This window comes from Lissotriton vulgaris, chromosome 5 (assembly GCF_964263255.1).
Source record: "Lissotriton vulgaris chromosome 5, aLisVul1.2, whole genome shotgun sequence".
Lineage (NCBI taxonomy): Eukaryota > Metazoa > Chordata > Amphibia > Caudata > Salamandridae > Lissotriton > Lissotriton vulgaris.
Window position 1 is genome coordinate 1823547963 of NC_141693.1, and position 20001 is coordinate 1823567963.

General features: G+C 46.9%; 1 protein-coding gene across 1 annotated transcript in view; it reads left to right on the forward strand.

Annotated features, from left to right (window-relative positions):
- TTLL6 (tubulin tyrosine ligase like 6) overlaps positions 1–20001 on the forward strand; it is a 279018-nt gene that overhangs the window by 11609 nt on the left and 247408 nt on the right. Inside the window, exon 5 of the mRNA XM_086920507.1 lies at positions 9146–9289. Within this exon, the coding sequence (XP_086776633.1) occupies positions 9146–9289 (144 nt within the window). The remainder of the gene's footprint in view (positions 1–9145; positions 9290–20001) is intronic.

The window sequence follows — 20001 nt, forward strand, 5'->3', positions numbered from 1 at the left end:
TAACAACCTCAAAACACCTATGGATCGCCTACGTGCAGACGTTAAGCACTGGGCGACCTTGCCCCTCACCCTCCTGGGAAGGGCAGCCTTATATAAGATGATAGCACTCCCCAGATTTCTGTACATATTAGAAAACACCCCACATCCTGTCCCTCCGCGCTACTTCAAACAGATTGCGGCGTTGGTCTCCAACCTACTCTGGAACAATGGCCCAGCGCGAATAGCCTATGACAAATTGGTGAAAAGTTGGTATGAGGGGGGGATTGCGCTTCCCAATATCCAGCTATATTACTGGGCAGCTCAACTCAAAGTAATTAACCAATGGATCCACGCCCCGAGAGACGACCCAGCGTACAGGGCAGACTGGTCGCAATTAGGGACGGACTGCATGCTCTCGGTACTGTATAATAAATCGCAACTCAAAAACCTACACGGTCCGACACAACACACAGCAACCCTCTGGTAATAGCACAGGCACGACTGGGCTGGAAAGGAAGGATCACCAAAATGACACCATTATGGGACACAAAGTCACTGGGGAACCTTAGAGCATGCAAAGGGTTTGCGCAGTGGGACTCTATAGGAATCTCCACGGTGGGGGACCTCTGGGACAAAGACACGGTAATACCATTCCCACAACTCCAGCAACAATATGGCCTCAGACCCACTGAAACATTTAGATACGTACAAATTAGGCACGCACTACTTCGGGCAATCCTAACGGGCACTGATCTGCCGGACTCCTCACCACTTGAGGACAGACTATTGACAGACTTCATGCAGCAGAGCGCCACTTCCCTCACATACAAAAAACTGGTCAACAACTTAGAGGACCCCACGATGAAACTTAAGGGAGGATGGGAAGGGGAAATCGGTATGATGGATGAATCGGAGTGGAATGAAGCCTTGGCCTCCCCAAGAGAGGTAGGCATCTCTGCAAAATTTAGACTGGTGCAACTAAAAATATTACACCGCATCTACTACACCAGGACACTACTCCACAAAATACATAGAGCGCCCCATCCCTTTTGCTTGAGAGGTTGCGGGGAGGAGGGAACACTGCTCCATACACTATGGGACTGCCCACGCGTACAGGAATTCTGGAGGCAAATAATGCGTACCGTCTCCCAGACACTCAGGGTCTCCACTTTACCAGAACCACGTAAGTGCCTTTTAAACGTCTGGGACCCCAATGACCTAGATAGATACGGAATAATTTGGGCCACTCTGGCCATGACAGTCGCTAAGCGTGATATTGCACAAAAATGGGGGGCTCCGGACTTGCCCACTGCAAACAGATGGGCTAAAAACATGGACATCCTGATGGTCACGGAGAGAACTGTGTATGTCCTTCGAGCTGCCCCCCGCAATTGGAACAAGGTGTGGACAGCATGGAATGTTTATAGGGGTGAGATCTGTGAACCCTTACCAGAGGGAGATGAACTGGACTCCGAGGGGGAGGAGGAGTGATGGATGGGACTGGGGGTGTATGTTTACTCGTGCTAAACGCAGCAACGTGTTGGAATAACTTACCTGGGTGAAGGAAATGGGGCAAGGAGACCTGCTGATGGGAGGAGAAGTGTGCAACATAAATAAAAGTGATGACCCAAGTTTGGGGGGGGGGGGGGGGGGGGAGACTTTCTTTTGGAGTTATACGAGAGTTTCCCATGTTGGGTACCACAGAGCGGGAGAAAATTGTTAAATTCTGATAGCATTTGTAAGAATATACGGAAGAGCGTATACAGAGTTTAGAGAGGGAGAACGAGATTAGACTACAGCACAGGTGCTGCCGAATAAGATTCCAGAAATGTATTATACGAATGTGATTATACCAGCTTGAAAGTATCATAATAACTGTATATTATGCCTTCATGTCAATAAAGATTTAAAAAAAAAATAACTTCATACCAGTAATTGATCTCTTTATAAGCAAAACCTCAGACAACTTTGTAAGCGTACAACTGAGATGTCGTCTCAATAAACACATCCTCTTGGTGCGGAAACAGTTTAGTCTCGGGGATGGTTGCAGCAAAGAAACAACCATTATAACTGTGATAAAAGCCCTTAAGATCCTAGCCAAAGTACCGCAATGCATCCTGGTCCTTGTTGAAAAGTCAGTGGCATGTGATAATCCTAGACCCGTAATTCTTTCTCAAGACTCTTCAAAACCAGATGGGTATTGATGGTGAAGTCTTAAATAAATTTAGATCTTACCTCAGAGACAGGTGCAATATACTTAAGACAATAGTCACTCTCCTGTCCCTCCCCTACTCCTTTGCCTTTCTGCCACCTTTAGGGTCCTACAATTGTTCTCACTAACTCCTACACTTTTCATTGCTGATGTGTAGCTGCTTAAAGACGTTTTCCGAGCTCTAGGTCAGTTTGTGTGTTAATACTCTGATGACAGTGTCATTGACGGTGTCATTAAAAAAAGATATGAACAAGACCTAGACGATGGCTGAGTACAGGAGGAATCAATCATTGCTATCTAGCCACTTCCTAATACTACAACCAGCCAAGACAGAGGACCTTACTCAGAGTTTGGTGGACATGGTACTCGGCCACAAATGTGTCAGAGTACCTTGTCCGCCAAACTCTCTACCCGCCTGCCTAGTTAAAGTTGAGTGGACCATCAGCTTTCTGTAGGCAGTGCTCCTGTTGGCTGCATCGACAACAAGCTTACTCCAACAGACTGATGAAGTACTGGCTGTTGGAGTAAGGGCATCATATTGGCCTCTCTATTTAGGGCGGATAATGTGATGTCCTTTTCTATGTCCATCACCACACTGTAGCAGGGTTTCCGTTCTCCCACAGAACTGTGCACAGAGATCTAGAACCTGGGTGAGTTAGGGTGACCCAAAACTCACCTTAGTTTCAGAAATCCCCTTACCAAGCTAGCTACAGTGTCTCATCGGTAGTAATAACTTACCAATGACTTAGACAATCCAGAACATGAACTTAGGGTACCTCAGGTATCGTGGAACACATGAACACTCTTTCGTTATATAATCATTACAAACCGAAACTGGGAGGCAAAGAACACACGTGCAAGTTTGAAATGTTTATTTTTCAATGCAAAGTTCTCAAACGCAGTATCTTGTCTAATATCAACATACATATTATAAAAATCAGAGTTAGCAGCATAGTCACTAATCCATAGTAAGCAAAAGGTGATAGCATGTTATGATGCAAAAATCTATAGAATTCTGTATCACCTATATTTCACGCACCCTATTTAGCATATTATATTATATCTAAGAAGGTCTCATTTGGGTTCTAGCAGGGCGGGCCCATACCTCTAAATTTCAGTAGGAGTAGATCACATCAACAGCTACCAGCTCTCTGCATGCGAAGCATCAAGTGTGTTGATTCATTCCCTGTAACTCTATCTTAAACCCGAGTAGAGCCCAATGTTGGCAGCAACATTATTTGTGTTATGTCTAATGTGGTGCGAGGATCAGGCTTTCAGCAACCTTGTGTTAGGTTATTCTTAGAGGATGCAGTTCTCAGTGTGCAGACATTTGTACCAAGTGTACCAAGCACGACTGATATCAGAGCAATAACATATTATTCTCAAATAAATCACATCTTTCGTCTAGGTTGAAAGCTACAATAACAATTAGGTGTCGTGTGCAAACTGAAGCCGAAGGAAAATATGGTGTTTAAACATGTAATAAACTCATGCTAACTTAACACAATATATAGAAACGCAGTAACCATATGAAAACACCAAAGAAAATCCTCCCTCAATGTGGGGATCATTAGTTATTTGTTTATTGAAAACAACCCCTACTGCCCCCACCCCCCACTTTAGGAGCTAGTTTTTGACAAAGAAAAATATTGGCTGTCAAAACTGATAGAAGCCGTCCACCAAAGTAGGTGCATCAGAGATTAGGTGAGTGATGGCATCAGTGATGTCATTTGAGATGTCATCAGTGATGTCATGAGTGATTGCACTGACCATGTCATGAGTGATATAATATGTGACGTCATCAGCAGTGCATTGCATGGGCGCGAGTTATAGTTAGCTCAGCTAACTAAAACGGCTGAATTTCTCTGGTTTTGTACGAGTGAAATGTCAGCCTAACTATAATGTCCCTGAAACCTGTGGTTTTTCCACTGAATTTCTAGGTTTTAAAAAATTCCATTTCATAGCCATAACATCCCTGTAACCTTTGTTGTTTTTTAGTGAATTTCTAAGGTTTTTTAACTAGCAGTCACGTATCTCGAGTGGTGGGAATGGCGTCTGGGTCTCCAACCAGCTCTCAGGAATTCCGCTGCGTAGGACTTACAGTAAGTACCAGGAGGGCTTCTTGGCCCCCAACGTCCCTCTGGAGCCATGGGGACTTTATCCCCCCAACTAAGGTGATAAAGTCAGATGCTACGCCCCCTTTTTCACCCTCTGCAAACACTCCTCTGCACACTGCTGGTGGGGCAGTGAGGTCCTCTTGCCTCCTGAGGACCTCAGGAGTAACGTGGACTTCATCCCCCAAGCAGCAGTGTGCCAGGAGGTGTGTTTGCAGAGTGGTGGAGAAAGAGGGGGTGACCACTGACCACCTCTCAGCAATCCACCTGTCTGGGTGCCAACACAGTGGTATTTCTGAGAGGTGGTCACAGGCCACGCCCCTTTCTAAACCACTCTGCAAACGTGCCTCCTGGTGCACTACTATTTAGCGGAGGAAGTCCCTTTGCTTCTTGAGGGTCCAAGGGGGCTAGTTGGCCCTCTTGAACCCTCAAGAGGCAAGGGGACGTCCTCCCCCAAATAGTAGTGTGCCTGGAGGCACGTTTGCAAAGTGGTGTAGAGAGGGGCGTGGCCTGCGACCACCTCTCAGCAATCCCACCGTGTGGGCCGCGTGGCCCCCGCATTACAAAACATTAACTCTGGAGAGGTGGTGGTCTCTGGGGCTGCGTGGGGGGCTGGAGCACCCCATACATACTATTATTTATATAGCCCGTGAAGTAGTGTGGCTCACTGGTTAGAGGCGGCAGACCCGAGAGCAGAGGACGGCCCGGGACCAGGGTTCGATTCCCGGCGCGGCAGGTTTCTGGACCAGGGTCAGCGGACTCGATAATTCTCTCGCCTCGGTGCCCACTCTGATCAGCGATCACACTCGGCAACTCTGGGCATTAGCTTGCCTCATCTTCACTAACGGCCCACCAGACCGCCGGGGATGCCTGGTCTCACCCTGGAGATACCCATTAAGGGACCATCTCTCAGGGAAGCCAGGAAGGGTTTCGCAGCGGTCGAAGCGCCTTGGGACCCTACGGGTAAGTAGTGCGCTATATAAATGCCAATACATTTACATTTACAGCCCGGGGAGGTGGCTGTCTCTGGGCTGCGGGGTAGCCGTGTGCCCCCTCATTACAAAACATTAGTCTTGGGGAGGTGGCGGTCCCTGGTGCTGCTTGGGGGGGCTGGAGCTTCCCCATGCATTTGATTATGTATTTAGCCCTGGGGAGGTGGCGGTCCCCTTGGGCTGCGGGGGACCAAGTGGCCCCTGCATTATTAATTCAAGTGCCCCCGAGAACTGGACAACCCGGCAGCCTACTTAAACAAGGCGCTTGGTTTAAAAAAAAAAAAAGAAATTCAGCAGGATTCGCACATCCACCACGACTCCCGTCGAATATTTTTTTTTAATGCTTTTTTGGTACCCCCCTAAGCAGGCCTAGTGGGCCAGGGTGTTACCACCCTGCCCTCTTTTCTTGTTTTTTAACCTTTTTCTTCTGACTCATTCACAAAATGGCTGCCAACACTTCCTGCTTTGAAGTGTTGGCAACAAATCAGATTGCAGGCTCGAGATCAGTAGGGTTCGCAGAACCTCAGCGACCACAGTTGTATATATGAAAATGTTTTAAATTTCTCAGGAACTACTGAACGGATTTACACCATTTAAGAAAAAGAGTGCTTTCTGAACCAAGAGCTATCTTTTTACTAGATTTGGAGTAATACTGTTCAGAAGTTTGGGCTGTAGCTGTGTCTAAAGTTTCCTATGGAAATTACCATGGAGAGAACGTGTTTGGGTCCCCCCTTTTTCTCAGCCCTCGCTTGACGGATCACCCCGAAACATTTAGCACAACAGCTGACCTGAGCACACTGTTAGTTTTGAAAATTTGGTGAAGATTCGTCAAACGACTCCAAAGATATTGGTAAAAGAAAAAATGCTTTTCCTATAGAAACAAGGTCCTAACTATAACTACCTACTGGTGACCGCCAATAGGATATATATATATATATATATATATATATATATATATATATATATATATATATAGCGCAAACTCAAAAAACAGCCACTACTGGTTCTTGTGAGATCAGAACCCTCCAGGCAATAAGGAGACGGACCACGAACTGGATATACAGATGATTTATTGTCCAAGGGTTGAAAACAGCGAGGGCAAGACACGTTTCGGGCTTCCAAAGCCCTTGTTCACATGCATCGATTCAACGTCATTTTTTCATTTTTATAATGCAGTGCAAGCCCGCCTCCCCGCCATTTCTCTCTCAGGTCACATGATCATAGACATAAACAAAAGAGTTTATACATAGTTGGTTTATAATATGACAGTGCGATGGCAAAATCATAAAAATGAATTATGTTTGTTATTAGTTAATTGTTCACATATTTTCTTAAATATAAGAATAGCATTGATTATTTTGATTTTTCTGGATAAATCCCAAAACAAGCACTGGCCTATGTGCAAAATTGCGGAAAAAAAAAAACACCAACACATTGTAAACGTGTATAATTCGCTTTTCTAAATGGTTTGGGATAAATCCCTGTGCAAATTATAGCAGATGCCTATATAAGCAATACCACATGTGCAAAACAAGCACTGGCCTATGTGCAAAATTACGCAATAAACACAAAGACATTGTAAACATGTAAAATCCGCTTTCCTAAATGGTTTGGGATAAATCCTTGTGCAAATTATAGCAGATGCCTATATAAGCAATAACACATGTGCAAAATTACGCAATGATGATGAAAGCATTATGGGATGAATCCCTGTGCAAATCTTAGCAAAGGCCTGTGCAAATATAGCAAATGTGCATATTTATATATATATATATATATAAACATTTTACCCTGTTTCCTAACTTTTACCCATGAGGGAGATTCCCTGTAACTCTATCCATTCCTGTCTGTACTGTCCACATTCTGCCTTTGCCTCCCGCTGTTTCAATTTCAAGTTTCTTTTACAGGTCTTTCACTTTGTACTTCTTCAGTACATTGCAGCCCCTCCTCCATTGTATCCCCCTATTTCTTCTCAATAATTCTTCCTGGCCTCGCTATTACCTCTGCCTCATCTTGGAGCCTTTCCAATCTGATTTCTCCTCTTCTGCTGCATTCTAACTCTTCATCAGTAGGAGACTCCTGTGAAAATATTTGTAGTGGAATCTGGGGGCTTTGCTACTGTAGGGGTTGGATTCATAAGATAGATTGAGGATCTCTAGAAAGACTATTTTTTACAACATTATTTTAGCCACAGCCTGATCATAAACCTGCAAAGTGCCACACATCTCCGGCTAAACAAATACGTATCACTAAAGTCGTCACACCTACGCAAGCATTGAGAATTGTCATGAAAGTGTATGGTACTTAGTAGGGCTTCAGCAGAGCAAATAAAGCTGATATGGCCCTCTCTTGCTGGTAGGTAAGAGAGTCTGGACTAAGCCACAGCTTGACTGATGATGCAGTCAGAGAGTCACTCTGCCGTGATTGGAGGGCAGTGTGACATTTCAAAATGAGATGGAGGACCATCCCTTCCAGACATACTGATTTGTAGGATGGGCCCAGCGGTGGTGACCCTCTTCTGCTGTGTGATATCACACCCTGCCACTCACAAAAAGCGGGAGAAGCCCTGAGAGGAGCATAGTGAAGTATCCCCTGCCCACCGCAGAAGCTAAGGACCGCATCTTCTGTAATTGTTGCAAAGTTTGACTTATCTTCCCATGGCTAGGTGCCACACTTCGGGGAGAAGCTGAGAACTTCACTGTGTCATGTCCCTTGACCACATTTGACAGGTCATTAGCTCTGAATCTGTGACATAGGATTAGAGATGCTACAGTAGAGCAGTAAAAAGCTTTCTGAAGTCAAGGTGGGTTCTACGTGCTGCTTTAAGGCTAACACTGAGTTCTTAGGGTGAAGGCGTTTAGGGAGGAAGAGGTACAGAGAAGAGTGAAAGTGGAGGAAAGTTGGGAAAAAAGCACAAGAACATTCACTGCACCTGGAAGATTGTAATCCATCTCCTGTCATAAGAGGAGGAGAACTGTGTTTTGCGCAGTCTATGTGGATAATTCCTTAAATTATTCCAGAGTTGACATCAGGAGTTCATTCCATTTGACTTAAAACATATTGCTGTATTGGTTGATGGTTTTATCAGATTCAAATCGAGTTGCCGGATAGTCCTGTAGTTAGCTCAGAATAGGCTGGATGAACCAGGAACATCTTAAGGTCCCGTCTGACCTTGAGATGGTCTTGCTGTTGTTTAAGGTCTAGAGTGACACTGTTTCAAATGTTTGGACCGTGCATACGTTTTTTCATTGGAAAGGTAACTGCTGTAGATTGTGGTTACTACAGAGCAGTATTCTGAGCTATTGATGACGATGTTGCTTTCCCTCATTCATTCTTGCACAGGAGTGAGGCACAAGTTAGTGTATATTTCTGGTCTGTTGCCTTTATCTTCACATGAACAGATCAGTATGTATGTCTCATTGTCTTAGATTTAAAATGACATCTTAAATGAATTGACAACTGCAGATAGAAGGCTTAGAGCTAAGGCAATAGTCATGATCCTTGGGTGACTTCCCATAGCATACATTGGGTAACTGACGTGAACTGATCCAATGTTACATGCTTTGTCGTTTAGAGAATGTACTAGTATAAATCAGGGCATCTTTTGACCTAACATCATCAGATGCCAAACAGTTCATATTACCTGCCTAAGTTACTGGTCATAAGAGAACTGCTACTAAAATTATTCCATAAACTGGTTTTAAACATTGCTGTCCATCTGGCCACAATAGAAGGAAGGAATATAACTTACCTAGCAAATCTTTGTTATACTGCCTAGACAGAGGGAGGTTGCCTATTTCACCCTGTAACCGTTTGCCTGACACTACCCTCTCCTCCCTCTCTTTCAGCCATTCATCGTTGATGGGTTTAAGTTTGACCTGAGGGTATATGTTCTGGTGACATCATGTGACCCACTCCGGATCTTTGTATACAATGAGGGCCTGGCACGCTTTGCAACAACCTGCTACTCTGTCCCCTCGCAAAGTAACCTGGTGAGTAAATTACTTAGTACTGCCTGCCAATAAGTTAAATCCACTATGCACCTACCAGACTATGTTCATGTATGATTTTACCTGTGTGGGGCTAAGAACCTTGGGGTACCTGAATATTGTGGGCGATGAGATGGTGGTGGTGGTAAATGAAAAATTTCCTAGCTTTCATAAGGGAAAGTTTCAGTTCTATTTAGGACACGGAGGCGAGGATTATGCTCAACTTTCATCCTTTATTACATTCCAAAAAATGTCAAATTTAACAAACTACATTTCCCAATATGCAATGGGAAAGAACTACTAAGAAAGTTCAAACAATCAAAACCAGTCCAGTCCATCATAGGCAGACTTCCTCTGGTCCACCTCCTCTTTCTTGAGTGCGACTGAAGTAATCCCAACTTTTTTTTAATTCACCATTAGTTGAATCAGAACCTGGGAAAAAACACAGAATATTACTATAATGTCACATTGGGGAGACCCACAAGCACTTAGCAAGTAAAGCCATATCACTTTATTTGCATTTTCTCAGAAAGATACACTTCTTATTCAACATACACCATCAATAGTTCCCCTAGCTGGCAAACATATGGATCAAAAAAGTATACTTACACCTCACGAAGACCCGCAAGAATAACCTGAATTGAAATCATGCTCTTTAAACCATGGAGGAGTGGGAATTTCACATGAACCTGGGAGGGAATAATCCTCGCCTCTTGTTCTTAATAGAATTGAAGCTTTCCGTTATGAAAGCTAGCAATTTTTTCATTCTATTTTCAAGGCCGGATGCAAGGATTATTCCCTGAAAGCTTGTCTACTACCAAGGATGCCATATCGATTACTAGTCTGAAATAAAACCATTTAAACATGGAGTCCAAGACCAATCGATGATATACTCTAGTCTTGCCCCTAGAGAGAAGGCTTAAGAGGCCATCGTTTATCTCACAAAGTGAGCTCCAAATTACATCACATCAGTTCCCACTTCCTGCATGACCCAGCAAGCTATGGTGGGAGAAGAGACTACTTTGAAAGGTTTCTTGAGAGAAATTAAACATTTTCTTTATGGAAACCAAAATAAAGAAATTTAACACAAACAAATTGCCTTTTACCCGGGGGACAGAGTTCCTCTGTTATATCTTTGTAAAGACCCGACCTCTGATATCCAGTCCTGATTATCTGATTCTTTGCAGCATGAAATCAAACAGAGCTGCATTGTGAGTTTCACCGATAATTCTTATCGAGACAAAAACTCGTTCGGCTGCCATAATCGATAAAGATGTAGGATCATATTGACATCTCACTGAATGGAATACCTGGGATCCAGGGGCAATGCCAGTTGAATTCCTCTCATAAGTTTAATACCAATGGAAGTTCCCCTCCACCTGGGAACCGTGTTCTGGAAGGTGACCTGCAGAAATGGCCAAATGGTAGGAACTGACTGTCCTGTAAGCCAAACCTTGTGATGCTCAGGAGTCCCAAAAATTCATTACAAAGACAAGTTGCACCCCATGCGATCTTCACCATGTTGAACACACCAACTAACCCACTTTGACCATGCAGACTTATTTTGTTTTGTGGTTCCATCGGCCCTTGCTGTATCCAGCATTTTTTTTTTGTAACTCTTTTTATTAATAATAAAAACAAAACATGAACAAACAAGGCAATAGCAGGCAATACAGCTGGATACGTGTTCAAGGGGGGGGGAAGGAGGTGCATTACAATTTAATATAAATCATCCGTGCAAAAAGAGGAGGGTAGCAGGGGGGAAACAGCGTCATAACACATTAGGACTGGACAACACTAGGAATGTCGGGTCAAGGGGAAAGAGTTACATCCGGAATATCGGTGAAGGGAGGTGTGCAAACTTCACCCCGGCACGAGTTCCACTGGCTCCAAATTTTACCCCACTTCCTCGGTCTGCCGCGCGCCACATACACCGTTTTCTCCCTAAACATACACCAATCCATATTCTCCTTCCATGCCAAGATAGTGGGCGGCCTCTGGGACCCCCACAACTGTGCTATATCTCTCTTGGCGATCATATTCCCAAGGGTCGCCCACCAAGTCTGCGCCATATCATAATCAGTCGGTTCCCAAACGTTCAGCAAACAACGCCTGGCTTCGGGCAGCAGTGGAACACCTGTGACTTCCTCCATCACTGCATGCACTCGATTCCAAAATAATACCACCTCCGGGCACTCCCAAATTATGTGGAGGAAAGTACCAGTCGAGCCGCATCCACGCTTACACAACCCATCCACAGAATAACCCATACAAATCAGGCGAGGGCCAGTCACATAAATCCGATGAAGGATCTTAAGTTGCACAAGTCGGAGACGGGCTGGAATCGCGACCTCCTTGGGAGAGGATATCGCAGATTGCCAGTCATCATCATCCAGCTCTAAACCGTCGCTGGACCAAACCTCTCTGAGGTGCACCAACAGGTCTGTACGATCGTTAATCAATTTCTTATATATCAGAGAGATAGTGCTGTCTGGAACGTATCCGTCAAGCACCCCATCTTCGAGTGGGGATGATTCCGGGATAGCAACACCGGCAGGAAAAACCTAACTCAACACGTGGCGGATCTGTACATAGCGGAAGAACTCCTTGTCATTAAGTTCATATTCTACCTTAAACTCCTCAAAGGTCTTAATCCTGTCTTTGGTCCAAAGATCCCTAAACTTACAAATACCGATCATATTCCACTTCTCAAATCCTTTCGTCTTCCACAAGCTGCCCAGTCTTTCAGACACATAAAGCGGAGTCGCCCGGGTCAACCGGTCCTTCCACCCCATTGCCGCATTCGCACACTACCACACTCACACTGCTATCTTAGTGGGTCCCAAGAGTTTTCCTCCAACAGATTTGGAGTAAAGCGCCCTATTATAATCTCCACGCGGTATCTGCCACTTATCCATCTCAAACGTAGGGTTTAACGCGGGGCCGTACATTGCATGATTAATCGCTCCCAGCTGGGAGGCCGAGTAGTATCATTTGATATCCGGAAGTGCGATACCGCCGTCATACCAGGGAAGCGGCAGTTTGGCGAGAGCGATACGCGGAGGTCCACCCCATATCAACCACCTCTGCAGACTCTCCACCTCCCGGAAGTAACTCGCTGGAATGACATCAAACGTCCAAGGGGGGACAATGGCAGACCACACCAGGCCGCAACGTCGGATTTTAACCGCTGGAGCGTAGGAAGCAAATTGCGCTCATAAAGGACCACATCAGGCCGCAACGTCGGATTTTAACCGCTGGAGCGGAGGAAGCAAATTGCGCTCATAACGGACAACGGGGTCTAATGAAATAAAGACCCCCAAATATTTAAATCCCATCTGCGCCACCTGTATGGGGCAGACGCGTGGCAAAGGGGGGGTGTCCCCCGAAAGTACATAGACACAGGACTTTGTCCAATTAATCACGAGGCCGGAGTTCCTCCCGAACGAGTTCAGCACATCAAACAATACTATCAATGACTTTCGAGGCGACGTGAGATACAGGAAGATGTCATCCGCATAGTGATATTCGATCCTCAAAATCAGGGGTCCACTGAATACCCTTAAGCGATGGTTCCCTTCGCAGCGAAGCCGCCAGGGGTTCCAAGGCGAGGGCGAAAAGAAGTGGGGACAACGGGCACTCCTGTCGCGTGCCCCTCCCCAGAACAAAGGACTTAGAGACCCGACCATTAACCACAATCTGAGCCAGGACCGAAACCAAACTTTGCAAGAACAGCCCAAAGATATGGCCATTCCACTGTATCAAAGGACATTGTAGCATCCAAGGAAACCAAAATGGCCAGTTCACGCAGCGCCGCCGCTTTCGCCAGGACGCCATGCAAGCGCCGCAAGTTCAATTCTGTATTATGATGCGGAATGAAGCCAGATTGATCCGGATGGATCAGATCACCGATCACCTTTATCAATCGGTTTGTCAACAATTTTGCGAGGATCTTGGGCTCTGCATTCAGGAGCAATATAGGCCTATAGGATGTGCAGCGATCCCGCGGTTTCCCCTCCTTGTGAATCACTACGATGGTCGCAAGTCGCTGATCATGGGGATGGGAGCAGATGTCTCGCGATTCCAAGAACATATCACGAAGATACAGCGCCATTTTATCAGGACGCAGCTTATAAAGCTCAATGGGGAGACCATTAGCCCATATCTTTTCCGGAGCGAACGGAACGAATAGCAATTGCCACCTCATCGTCAGAGAATGCTGTGTCCATCAGTTCCCTATGTGGGTCCGATAGGCGAGGCAACGCAATGTCCCTTAACAGCAGATGTGAGTCTTCTGGTCTGACCGAGACTGGGGAATATACATTTCGAAAATGTTCAGCGAAACACTCCACAATCTCAACCGAGTCAGTCACACGGACTCCATCAGCACTCTCAACCACCGGAACCACACGACTCGCCCTTTCCTTTCCGTCCAACCAAACAATCAGCTTCCCAGCCTTATCTCCCACATCATACAGCCGTCCCTGCTGCTCTCTACTCATAGCTCTAGCAGCGTCCGTTACCAGGGCCCTATAATCTAGTTGTTTGAGACTGAGGACATGTACTTTATCATGAGTGATACCCAACTCCAAATCCCCTTCCAGCTCAGCTAATTCGGTCTCAAGGCGGACCACCGCCTCATTTTTGCTTTTCTTGGCGCCAGCGATTAACAATATCGCCTGACCACGGATAACCGTCTTGAAAGCCTCCCACAGCGAAACAGAAGAGACCACAGACCCCACATTTTCAGCAAAATAATTATCCAAAGACTTAACCAGCTCTGTCCGGGTTTTGGGGTTACGGAGATGCCAAGGATTGATCGGAGTTATGTGGGTGTGTGTGCAGCACTCCGTTCAACTTGTCCATCTCTTATTGATTTTAGCTCGCAAGCACATCAATTTGATTACACAGGTAGGAATTGGCATATTCAATAGATCACACCCATGGGCGTTCTAGTAAATTGAAACACTTACATCTCCCTATTTTTTATTTTTTCACAGACTGGCCCCTGATGAAGGTACCATTGAGTACCGAAATGCATAGGGCAGAATAAGAAAATTGTAGTGTGCAAAAAGAATGAAGGATTGTACATCATGTATATGTATGATTTAAAGTGCATTTAATTTGCATTGTATATGTTGTTATGATGAAATAATCAACATTGTGAAAAAGTATGTACAGTAATGAATGAATTATATGCAGTACAAAAAGATAAATGATTTTTGGTTCAGTATTTAAAGGAAATTTCACTGTGAAATTGGTGCATGTGTAGACACACCAAGTGTATAGTGCGCGCCTAGGGGGGTTCACAAACCCGCCATAACTTAAGGATTGATCGGAGCCACTCGACCCTCAGAACCCATCTTCGTGTCCATCAAGAGCCACAGTGGGGAGTGATCCGAAATACCCCTGGCCCGATGTCTGACTTCTCTAACAGAAGAGGCCTGTGCTGCTGGCATCAAGACATAGTCAAGCCTAGAGAGACTACCGTGCGCACCAGAGTGCAAGGTGTATTGCGCCTGTCCCGGATGCAGCAGCCTCCAACAATCTACCAGTCGTAGCGTCTCCAGAAAGTCACTCATCCAAGACTGTGATCTCGTGAGGTCCCTGGGGGAGCTGCGGTCCTCCCTACCGGAGACGACAGAATTGAAATCTCCCCCTATCGACAGAATGCCCTCAGGGAGCCCCAACACTACTCTCCCTAAATCAGCAAAGGTCGTAGTCTGCAGGCCAGGTGGAACATACACAGAAAGCAGTGAGATAGTTTTCCCCTCCCTCCCACCTGCCAGTGAGCGCAGCATAGCGTCCCCTATTGTCAAGAATTATGTCGTCCAACTCCAGGGGGAGGGAACTCCTAACTAGGATACCCACGTCTCTAGATCCAGTAGTAAATCCAGAGTGTGCAATTAGACGTTATCCTCGCCGATTCATAGCATGGCATGTGTTTCCGATCAGATGTGTCTCTTGCAATAACACTACGTCAGGGGAGAGGCGTCTCAATAGCTGCAGCACTACACCACGTTTTATCCTATCCCCCAACCGGTTAACATTCCAACACAATAACTTCAGCCCCCTACCCCCCATCCCAGAAGTAAGTGCAGAATCCACCCCACAGCGAACACAGCACCCAGATCAAATGCAAGATAATGCGTTGCCTTGAAACAAAATGAAACACACCCAAACCCCCCGCCCCCAGCCCCCAACAAATGCCCGAAACACACCCCTCCACCCTGCGCCCCTGCGTTAGACTCAAAAGCCACCCCAACTTGCAGTGTGCCTGTCGCCCTAACATTAAACTAGTCTACAAAAAGAAACCCGGAGGAGGGAGAGTCCCACCCCCCTCGCCACCTCTGGGTATAACACCATAAGTATCTCAAATACCAAAGTCATCAAACCACAGCTGCCAGTTCTATACACTGTCCGGAAACCAGCGACTACCTCTCATTCTTGTTCCAACGGGCCACCTTCAGCACCTCCAGAATGTTCCGAGCGATCACGGTGTGTAGACAACGTATCCAACCAGTCAATCACTCTCTCAGGCGGTCAAAAAAGAACTTCCGATCATTGTGTTCAACACGTAGCCGAGTTGGAAAGAGCATCGCGTATTTCATACCCATGTCTCTCAGTCGCCGTTCCACTTCCTGGAACCCCATCCTTTGTTTCTGAACGAACTGGGTGAAATTAGGGTAGAAGCTCACCATTGTGTTTTCAAACTTTGTGGGGCCACCCACTCGAGATACCTGCAGGATAGCGTATCTATCTCTGAAGTTGAAAATTCTGGCGATTATAGGCCGTGGAGGGGCACCCGGCTTCGGCTTCCCACCCGGCACTCTGTGTGCACGTTCCAAGGCGAAAAAGTTGCTCAGGCCTTTGGGGGCAAGATGGTTTAAGATGAGGTCTTCCATAAGGAGATCCGTGGTTAACTCTTCTGATTTTTCAGGGACCCCAATGATACGTACGTTATTGCGTCTTGCCCGACTTTCAAAATCCTCTAGCCGGCGAGCAAAGAGATCATTGGAGGATCGTAGGTTGCAAACCTCCGTCTGTAAATCGGTCACATCGGTCGTAAGGCTGGAGGTCTTCAAATCTAGGGACTTGACCTTTTCGTTAGTCTTTGATAAGTCTGCCCTGATCAAGTTAACATCGATTGCCACAGTGTGAAGCTTTAGAGCAAGTGCCTCATTTTGTTGGCCAATGGAGGTCTTCATGCTAGCAATTGCGCCCATGACATCACGCAGGGTCAAATCATCCACTGCAGCTGAGCCGTCATCCGCATCGTCCAGAGACCTACTCGCAACACCGGGGGACCCTTTAGGATGGGTATAGCGATCCATAATGTTCGATTGAGTAGTACCCCCTCGGTGAATGGTCTTGGTCTTCCGTTTCTTGCTATCGGGTTTGCCCGCCATATTAGATGTTTCGCCCCGAGGGGCCTTTGAGACCTGGTAAAAATGACTCCTCACGATTCACCTACGGGGATCTCCAAGTGTGAGTCTCAGCAGGATATCACACAACCAGGAATACTTGGCACCTGGCACACGGTGAAGTTGAGAGGTCCGGCTCCCGGTCTGCCAGAGCGGTGTTGAGATAGGAAGAGGCAGAAAAACCAAAAACGAAACCGAAAGTTAACTCCAAGGTCTTGAGCAGGACTCCGCAGGCCATTGTTGTTCAACTACCACCTGGGCACCACAGTGACTCGAGCCCCAGGCCGTTCCATGGAGCAAGCCACAAAAGTTCAAAGTATCGTAGTTCCGGTTCCCGGGGTCCAAATCGATTTCTGAAAGCAGCTATTATATCAGCTGGGTTGCGTTTTCAAAAGCCCGTTGTCATACTCAGGATAAAATTCAGGATAGATGCGGAAGGCGGCGAGGGTCTCGGGAGCCCTGTGCTCACGCGACCATCTTGGTTTGTGGAAAATAGAAAAATTGATGTACATAAGCAGCGTTCATTTGCCCTCTCCCGTCCCCCTCCCTGTAGGCACCACGTATACCCTGAAATATTGACCGTATCACTCCGCCAGTAAAAGCCCGTGCCCATATGTACATGACAGCCATTTTAGGCACCTTGGCCTCTTGCCCACTCATTAGAATCACTGGCTTCCCTCCTGCGCGCATTTGAGCACCCCCCTCCCACTCTCACATGCATAGACCATGAAACCCAGCACTCTGCGCGACCCTGCTATGAAAGGCAACCCTCCTGCTTGACCCAGGCACCCCCCCCCATTTCCCTCTTGAAGAAGCATCCTTCGCCTCAGCTGACATAGCCCCCCAGCTGTATCTGACTGCCCCTGTTCTCTCATGTACGGGTCATAAGACCTCTCTCTCTCTGTGCGACTCTGACCCTGCGCGCACCCTGACCCCCTCCTTCTCCCTCACATGGACAAGTCATGAACCTTCCTCCTCTGCAAGACCCTGTCCTTGGGAGTCACGGCCGCGCCTGACCAACACCTCCTTTCCTTTCATGAATAACCCCTCTGTTAGCAAACCCTCCTCCGCGATGGACTGTCCACACATGTCCGAGGCCATCGCCTAAGCCGGGAGACACTGTTTACTGCCCTTTATTGTATGGAGTCACTCCTCTTCAAAGGACCCACTATTGATCCTGGCCTCCCCACCCCCTGGGCTACGATCAGGCGCACACATCCTAATAATCAGCGGAACATTCAGCTGCGTCATTGCCCCCTCTCTTATCAGCAGGTCAAGGGTCCCTATTGTGAACACATGTGGGGTAGGATTGGCACGAGGATTATGGGGTGGTCTTTTCTTTGTTTCACAATGCTGTGACTGTAATGCCAAGTGTTTTGTAAAGTATAAAAGACAGAGTCTCAGCTCACTTGTTAGAGCACCTCCCGATGGCACCTTGTTTCGTGTCTGACATGACAGGCTCTCCTCATGAGAATTAAACTCTGTTCTTGATTCCTGCTTCCAGCGCCCGTCTCTTTATTTTGGTAATTATTCAGAATGGGAACTAAGAGGCGTCTTGCGCCAGCAGCCTGGGCATCGATGGTAATATGGGCTCCTGTTCCACAATTGGCACCCAACGTGGGGCCCATCAGTGACATAAGGTCCAGTAAGAGAGATCCAGACGATGAGGTGAACATCTAAATGATCGGAGTATACCTGCCTTGAGAGGGCCCTCGCCCGGCTGCCGATTGAATGAACTTCACCGATTCTGAACGGACCTCTCTCGAGTGACCTACTGTCCTGACTGGAATCCCACAGGACTGCTGCGGTAAAATCATGGAGTAAGAGAACGATCGGGCGCTGGAAGGAGGAAGGCGAAGAACTGCCCACACGGTCCGGGTAAGGTCGCGTAAATGCGACAAATTGTGAAATGATTGTTTTGGATAATACTAGTATTACGCTTTGTTGAAACCCTCTGGAGATTCACCGTCTGCAAACGGAGAAATAACAGGCTCTCCCTTTGCAAGCAGTGAAGGATAGGTAACGCAGACTTTTGTCCCCATTGTAATCCGTCGTGCCTATCTTCCTCCCCCACTGTTTCCCGAACTGTCGTTCGTGGATTATTGTCTGGAGATTCTTTGTCTGCAAACAGGGAAGAACAAGGTCTCTCTTTGCAGGTAGAGAAAGAGTAGGTAACGATAACTTTTCGTGCCCACTTATTCTCCCCACTGATTGTTTGATTGACCGAACATTGATTGTTCGGTATTGGTTCGTTTGAGGTATTCACCGCCGCCAAACAACGGAGAATAGAAATATTCTGCCTAGTCTTTGCCCGCCGTGATAAGATAGGTAATGCAGACTTTTGTCCCCGTTGTAATCCGTCATGCCTATCTTCTCCCCACTGGTTGGTAGCCTGTTTAGCCCGGACCGCTTATTAGAGATGAACCATCCAGCTCCACTGGAGGGCACACCTAATAAGGACATGTTCATTAAGTGTGGACTAGTCGCTATAGCTTATAATAGGTTATGGCATAAAAATACAAGAAAAAGTGTTGAGCAAAATCAGTAGGCCACTGATGAGTTATCAACTTCGCTAAAAATAAAATAAGAAATGTTAGAAATAACTCGCAATAAGAAACATAAAAATGGCGAGGGAAGACAAGCTTGACACCAAGGCAGCCACAAGGTAGCTAGGCTCCATTGCCTATTCCTGCTCCAAACATGTCTGCCTCATTGCCCGCCACATGTCAGCGCCTGGACAATTGCAAGTAGTCCCGCCACATGTCAGAAGGGGGGGGAGGGGGGATGTCTTGCCTCAGCCACCGACCCCCCCCCCATCTTCAATAGCCGGCACGGCCAATACCGAAGCGGTGGAGCCGAGGAACGGCGCGGGGTCGCTGGAAGGGGGAGGTGACGCGAACGAGCCTCCCCCACCTCCCTCCAGGTGGAGGCTTCCAGCGACACCCCAACTCTCTTGCTTAAAGAGGGTCCACATCGAAAAGCGGTCTTTTGCCCGGGACGGGCACACGCCCCATGCCTTCTCTCCTCAACTTTGAAGATTCTATGAGAGCCGGGGGGCACCCCGATCCCTCCGCATGGGCGCCCCCATCCCCCTCACTGGGAACAGCGGCATCGGCGCACTCCTGCCAGCGCCAGCCTCAGTTTGGAAATGGCTAAAACACCGCCAAGGTACAGACTTGTTCAGTTCCGGTGGAACACCAGAGTGACCCGGTAGGAAAATTGTTGCCGCCCTCCCCACTCTTTGACTGATGGTCCATATTGTTAGACTGTTACCACATTACGCAAAAATTT